This window comes from Clarias gariepinus, chromosome 3 (assembly GCF_024256425.1).
Source record: "Clarias gariepinus isolate MV-2021 ecotype Netherlands chromosome 3, CGAR_prim_01v2, whole genome shotgun sequence".
In the NCBI taxonomy this organism is placed as follows: domain Eukaryota; kingdom Metazoa; phylum Chordata; class Actinopteri; order Siluriformes; family Clariidae; genus Clarias; species Clarias gariepinus.
In genome coordinates, this window is record NC_071102.1 from 20,502,473 (window position 1) to 20,509,969 (window position 7,497).

General features: G+C 40.3%; 1 protein-coding gene across 1 annotated transcript; it reads left to right on the forward strand.

Moving 5' to 3' along the window:
• The first annotated feature begins 3,543 nt into the window (after window positions 1–3,543).
• actb2 (actin, beta 2) lies at window positions 3,544–7,261 on the forward strand. The gene is made up of 6 exons (XM_053492207.1): window positions 3,544–3,680; window positions 4,883–5,012; window positions 5,148–5,387; window positions 5,722–6,160; window positions 6,245–6,426; window positions 6,532–7,261. The coding sequence occupies exons 2-6, from the start codon at window positions 4,890–4,892 to the stop codon at window positions 6,673–6,675; spliced, it is 1,128 nt and encodes a 375-aa protein (XP_053348182.1). The 5' UTR covers window positions 3,544–3,680; window positions 4,883–4,889; the 3' UTR covers window positions 6,676–7,261.
• Window positions 7,262–7,497: the final 236 nt, after the last annotated feature.

Below are 7,497 nucleotides of genomic sequence, written 5' to 3' on the forward strand. Positions count from 1 at the left end.
ACTGAAATTATTGATAATCGTAGTTAAGTAAACAAATAATGGGCATTCTGCCTGAAGCTGCGACTCTTGCTCAGCGTTTGCTGAATGTCGCAGGACTTGATACCTGATACTGATACAGATTTGTTGACAGTATTTCTGAAACGGTATTGCTACCAGGCGTCTAGTAATGCTGTTGCACAGGATGAGCAATTCTTCATCATGTGGTAGGCGAAGTCTCCTTCATTAATCATTTATCTACCTATTCATTTTAATTTCAGGCAAATAGCAGACAAGGACGTGTAAGTCCATTCCCTAATAGGCCCCTTCACCTACTAGCGGACAGATGGCAACCGAAAGCTTATTAGAATCATATTTATGACATAATTTATAAAATTATGAATTTATAAAAAATTCAATACATCGCTACCCCGAATCACAAAAGACAAATTTATACAATTAAGGCCTGACACTTTACAAGGATAAGTAGATTACGCTAGCTGACGCCCATCACTTTTTGAACGTGAACAATACATCATATCTTATTCAGCTCATTTACGACCTACAGTTAAGCGAGTTGGATTTCAGGAATATTACCACAGCCCGAAACGTCCTGGTGTGCAGGCTGTTAACGACTACTGATATGCACTGATCTTACACAACTAGAGCCAATGCTTCCACCCATATGCAGTAGACACAGTGACTATCAGTTAAAAATGAAACGAAAATGGCACCACATGGACCCCCGAAATAAATGACACAGGGCAGGGTGACAGGTCTAAAGTCAGATGCATCAGTACGCAAGAGTCCAAGTGAGAAGGCCGATCTGGTCAAGCATGTTATGTGGCGACATGACTCTCTTTCGACACCTTGTAAATCCATGCAGGCATGAGTAACAACTTTGGTACCCTGACAAGCTATCACTTGGAAGAGGAAGTGAAGCAGTGATATGTTGAAACAAGAGGACAGAGCCTTCTATTGATGCACAGAAGAAAATCAAAAGAGGAAGCTGGGTTTTTCCTTTTTTAAAAAAAAAAAAAAAAGTTGTAGTCATTATCATATCCTGTTCAAGGGCTGCTAAACAGTTTGATTGTATGCATCGGTATCTAGCACCTTTTTTTAAAATGTTGTTTGCACTTAAATAAGACATGCTCTGTAAGAACGTATAGTATTCCCTCACACACACAACGTGCTTAACTTGGACATCCCATAAGTCAAAACAACATTCTGTTTCATCACGTCAGCGAAAAATAGCGACTATTTAATGGGTGTATGTGTGTAAGATGGAAGAGTATATGAATCCATTTGGGAAATAAATTGGAGCCTAATCCAATCTACAGACTAAGAGGCCAGCTGGTGGAGTTAAATGTGACTTCCTTGTTCCTGACTTGATTCACAGGCTCTATGTTGTTGGTCGAGATGCACATTTAAGTGTTTTGAAAAATCAATGTATCACAGCAGTGCTGCCAATCAATGCTCCATTTACCATTACTGGGGAAGCCACTGGCCGCCTGGGATGCTAAGAGGGCGTGTAAGAAGAGCATTCCAGGAGAAAGGGGGTAGGTAGGGTGGAGTGTGCCTCTGTGTTATCCTTACAAATGCTAATGCAGAAGGATAGGCTACTTTCTGTAATTACAACAATAGGAATTAGAAAGACAATATCAGTAGAAAGAACAAAATTTCTAAATGCCTACAAAGAATGGCTGCAAAAGAGCGTATTCAAGAACATCTAGGTTATCATAACAAGCAAGGAGTCCAAAACCAGCTGGATGTTTGATCTTTCCTTAAAAAAAAAAACTAATCAGAATGTCATTATCAAGTGGGGTAAAGCGCAGTAGAGATAAATGCAAAAAGGGTGGTGGTCCTTAAAGGAGCTGCATATCTGCTGAAACAAAACCCTACATGGACTTACTTAGAAAAAAAAAAATCAAAACTCAGATAAAATTACAATCTGCAACAAAATCCCATCTTACTGTTAAAAGCACTACATGGAATAAAAAGAAAAGATTGTTTTTAAGTAAACATTTCTTAAAAAATCAGTGCTTGGAATCTACTTTGTATGAAAAGGGGGTGGACTTGAGAGATCTTTGTGGGGGAGGGCTGCCAAAGTTTTTCCTGCACCATGCATATCTCTTGAGAAGAAATTCTTCAAAGCATAATCTTAAATAGTGAGGTAGTAGACCTCATTCCTCTTATGACCATGCGCAGACACCGTGACTCTCCTGGCACGCCCTAGTTATGATTGGATAGAGATCACAGTAGAGTAACTGTCATTAGTTTCTGTGCTATTTCAACAGAACCAATTTTAATAAAAACTAATTATTGTTTATATTTATAATACTTAATATAACACATAGCATTTATTTCAATATAAGACTGAAAAAGGGGTAAATATATATCTTAAACAAGATCTCATTGAAAATTGACTTTGCAGCTCAGTTGAGTGATGTGTTGGGATTCACACACAAAGCAGAATCAGATAAGGTTGTTTCACAATCAGCTGCTTTTTTTTGGTTTATAACTCCCATTTACAAAATGTCTTGACTCAGGTATATAAGCATTACTCATTGGTTATATATTAAAAGTCACATGTTACACATCAGAGTCCATTCTGGAGCACAGTATACATCTCGACGGACTGAATGAACAGTATTTTGACTATTACAACTCTTTCCCCCCAAAAAAATAAAAATAAAAACCTTATAAGGCAGATATAAAAGAGACGAAACACTATCAAAGATGAGAATGATAATAGATGCCTGAGCTCCACATGTTCACAACATGAGATAACATTAGAGATATTGAGCCTGGCATATCAGCACTTTCAGTCTAAAAGGCTTGGACTGTCTACATAAAATAAAATACATGCCATTATGCATTACACACAATTCTGCACTCTCCATTTTAGCTTATCTGTTGTCTCTCAACAATGAGTCATATAGCAGGATTTATTGTGCAAGGCTGTTAATTCTTGTAATCAAAGACAACTTTAGACTAGATTTGTCATGTATAAACATTTCAAGGTCCCTATTCAAGGTTCCAGGACATGAAAATACACAGCTTCCATGTGTGTGTGTAGCAGCTAGGCTATGTTCATCCATCCCTCCTGTCCAAGCTTTGCATCTTTTATTATCCTGATTTCTGTAATCATTTCACCTTGTTGCATGACAAATGGACAGTATTTTATTATATAATTCTATAAAGAATAAGAGAAAACGACTAATGTTAATCCTTTGGACCTGAGCACATCATGCAGCCATTTAGCCTAATGTTATCCATGACTAGTGCTCAGTGCATCCATATTTCACACATACAGCATGCGAGTGAAAAGATATACGACCCGGTGGTGAACAGGTAAGCATGTTTGTGCTTTTTTAGCGCTTTAAAATAATTTTCATCATGGGTTAAAACCAGGCCTGTTTTTCTCTACAAACCGTTAGCTTCCACTTCTTTTCACTCTCAAGTTGCATGAAGCCAGTGTAGCAATGTGCACGCGACAGCCGGGTGTGTGACGCCGGACCAATCAGGAAGCAGAGATCCGAAAGTTTACCTTTTATGGCTAGAGCCGGGCATGTGGAGCGGTATAAAAACAGGCGCCCAGCACTCCCACTTCACTTTGAGCTCCTCCACACGCAGCTAGTGCGGAATATCATCTGCCCAACCAAATTATTTTTTTCTTAAGCCGACAACCCCCAAACCTTAAGGTAAGAATTTTTTTTTCTGGTATTATATTTCTATTAGTAATAGCAATAACAATAGTCATATTACTAATTATATATGCAAATGTTTCAGTCTTAAAGCTATATTTTAATTATTTTTATTAATTAATGAAAATGTAAAGAATTGAGTTTCCACTTGATCATGCAGCGATATTAAACTAAACGAAGGAATTACTTAATTTTTACCTCAGGTTTTTTTTTTTTTTTTTTTTGCCTTGGTGCATAATCAACCGTTGATGGGCTGCGCACGCGCTCTGATTCAAATCGCTATTAAACATTTAAATCATGATCTGGTGTCTTTATTAATATAGATAGACGAATAAATGTTTCACGTTGTCGTTATTCAGCATGAACCGAGAGCTTCCCGGCTTCTTCACGTTCTCTCCGCAGTGGGTTAGGGTGTGACCTACTTGGTTAATGTTACCGCTTGGCTAACTAGCATGCTAGCTCCTGGCCATTCATTAGGCGGCGTTGCTGGCCGTCCTTCACGCGTTCGAGCGCGAAACGTCACCGCAGGTTTTTACAATCAGGCGGTTGGTCTCTTAATTAGTAATCGTTTTTTTTTCTGATCACTTCTCATGCGTTTTAAAATAACGCCAATGATCGATCTTTTGTTTGAAACCACGCCATACTTTGTCCGGCTCGGATACATTTTTTTTTTTAAATACTGGTACAAGGTGTGGCCCATGATCTAATCCTCTAAAATTTAACGGGTTACTTTGTGTGCTCGAGTATGTTTAACAGTAGCGCTGTAAAAAGCTTATTATTTTTAAAACAATAAAATGTCGAATGATTTGATTATTTTAATCGGAACGTCACGATTCTGTAGCCAGTCGTGACGCAGTATTGCTACCAAGAATGGTACGACTTGTTCCACTTTTTGGGGAGTGGCCATGGCTGTGAACTTCGAAGTCCGTTCCTTTTTATTGAACCTTTCTTCTGGCTGAATGCCACACCACCAATCCCGCACTTGCAAAGCGGCTCAAACCATTGCCTTTTATGGTAATGGCAGGCAAGTGAAGGTACTTCCTTTGTCTGGGGGTCGCATTGTTCCTCTTCAGCTCCCTCTAGTGGCCACAAAAATGAAACGCATGCCTGACAGGAAACCGGATGTACACGCCATAATGGTCACATGTGCACTGCTGTGTCGCTCTAGTTTAATCCGCTTTCCCTTCCCTCTTGTACAGTTCAGCCATGGATGATGAAATCGCCGCACTGGTTGTTGACAACGGATCCGGTATGTGCAAGGCTGGATTCGCTGGAGATGATGCTCCCCGTGCTGTCTTCCCATCCATTGTGGGTCGCCCAAGACACCAGGTATGTTTTGTGTAGTTTCTTTATTTAAAAAATATATATACATAAACTTGTTCTGAATTATGAATTTCTATACCCATTTAATATTGCTAAAGATTTAATTAAATTTTCTTTTTTTTTCTTTTATTTACCTTACAGGGTGTGATGGTTGGTATGGGACAGAAGGACAGCTATGTTGGTGATGAAGCTCAGAGCAAAAGAGGTATCCTGACCCTGAAGTACCCCATTGAGCACGGTATTGTCACCAACTGGGATGATATGGAGAAGATCTGGCATCACACCTTCTACAATGAGCTGCGTGTTGCCCCTGAGGAGCACCCCGTCCTGCTTACCGAGGCTCCCCTGAACCCTAAAGCCAACAGGGAAAAGATGACCCAGGTTCGTTAAGTAATGTACTTTTAAAATGGGTTTTAAATCTTTTGCTTATTGACCTTTTTTAAACCTGTTACTTTTCTTTAAGTTCATTCCTTCATTCATTTTCTCCAGGCTTCATCTCTGAACTGAGTTTCTCATCTGTTGGAACCAGCAGGTTATTTCTTTTCCCTGCCTGGTCTTTCTGCACTCTAACTGCACTTTTTGTTTTGGATTTGTTTCACAATTAACTTCTGCCTCTTTTCCTAACTTTCTTTTCTTTTCCTTTATTGCACGTTCTGAAGTGACAACCTGATAAAATGGAACATGCATTTAAACTTGACTTTTTTTTCCATTTCAGATCATGTTCGAGACCTTCAACACCCCAGCCATGTATGTTGCCATCCAGGCTGTGCTGTCCCTGTATGCCTCTGGTCGTACCACTGGTATTGTGATGGACTCCGGTGATGGTGTGACCCACACTGTGCCCATCTATGAAGGTTATGCCCTGCCCCATGCCATCCTCCGTCTGGACCTGGCTGGCCGTGACCTGACTGACTACCTCATGAAGATCCTGACCGAGAGAGGCTACAGCTTCACCACCACAGCCGAGAGAGAAATTGTCCGTGACATCAAGGAGAAGCTCTGCTATGTTGCTCTTGACTTCGAGCAGGAGATGGGCACCGCTGCCTCTTCCTCCTCTCTGGAGAAGAGCTACGAGCTGCCCGACGGACAGGTCATCACCATTGGCAATGAGAGGTTCAGGTGCCCCGAGGCTCTCTTCCAGCCATCTTTCCTGGGTAAGAAGTTGATAAATGTTATGGTGCATTACTACATTATCTAATGCTTCTGGAGACATTGTCTAATACTGTGTTGATCCTCAGGTATGGAGTCCTGTGGAATCCACGAGACCACCTTCAACTCCATCATGAAGTGTGATGTGGATATCCGTAAGGATCTGTATGCCAACACTGTACTGTCTGGTGGTACCACCATGTACCCTGGCATTGCAGACAGGATGCAGAAGGAGATCACATCCCTGGCCCCCAGCACAATGAAAATCAAGGTGAGTCTGTCTTGCTTTGGTACAGGTGGTGGTTGAGTGAGTTTAAAGGCTTCTTGCATTGCACTTTGCCCATTTGTGACTAATTTTCTCATCTTGTCTTTTCAGATCATTGCCCCACCTGAGCGTAAGTACTCTGTCTGGATCGGAGGTTCCATCCTGGCCTCCCTGTCCACCTTCCAGCAGATGTGGATCAGCAAGCAGGAGTACGATGAGTCTGGGCCCTCCATCGTCCACCGCAAATGCTTCTAAACAGACTGTTACCACTTCACGCCGACTCAATCTGCGCAGAGAAATACCTGAAACGACAACATTGGCATGGCTTTTATTTTTGGCGCTTGACTCAGGATCTAAAAACTGGAACGGTGAAGGTGACGGCAATGTGTTTTTGGCAAATAAGCATCCCCGAAGTTCTACAATGCATCTGAGGACTCAAAGTACTTTTGTTTTTTCCTTTTGTTTCTTTTGTTTTTGTTTTTTTATTAGTCATTCCAAATGTTTGTTAAATGCATTGTTCAGAAACTTATTTGCCTCTATGAAGGCTGCCCAGTAATTGGGAGCATACTTAACATTGTAGTATCGCTTGTATGTAAGTTATGTAACAGAAAACAATGTCTGGGTTTTTGTACTTTCAGCCTTAATCTTGATCCTTTTGTTTTCTTTGTGTTACAAAATGGAAATACAAAGCTTTACCTTTATTCAAAAAAAACGTTTAAAGGTTCATTCCCCTTGGGCAAACATAAAAGCTGTATGGAACATGGCGGTGCCAGACACTTGGTGGGGCCAACCTGTACACTGACTAATTCAATTCCAATAAAAGTGCACATGTGTAAGACGACATCACTTTGTCTTGAGTCTTTTGTACACTTAAACTCAGATCAGCATCTTATCTTTATTGTCCTGTAAGGTCTTCAGCAAATATTCAGCCAGACTTTGAAACATTAAGAACTGCTGCATTAGTGTGACATGATATATAAAATGACATGCAATAAAAATTACTGCAAGTGCAGTTAAAACTAACTAATCTCTCCTAGTCTAAAAGTTAATACAACATTATTTGTACCATATCTTCCT

What these genes read in the sequence shown, in the direction of transcription:
- actb2 (XM_053492207.1), top strand. Translation starts at nt 4,890, where the DNA reads ATGGATGATGAAATCGCCGCACTGGTTGTTGACAACGGATCCGGTATG. An exon ending in CTTCCAGCCATCTTTCCTGG is followed by an intron (nt 6,161 to 6,244) that starts GTAAGAAGTTGA and finishes GTTGATCCTCAG; the next exon opens with GTATGGAGTCCTGTGGAATC. An exon ending in CCAGCACAATGAAAATCAAG is followed by an intron (nt 6,427 to 6,531) that starts GTGAGTCTGTCT and finishes TTGTCTTTTCAG; the next exon opens with ATCATTGCCCCACCTGAGCG.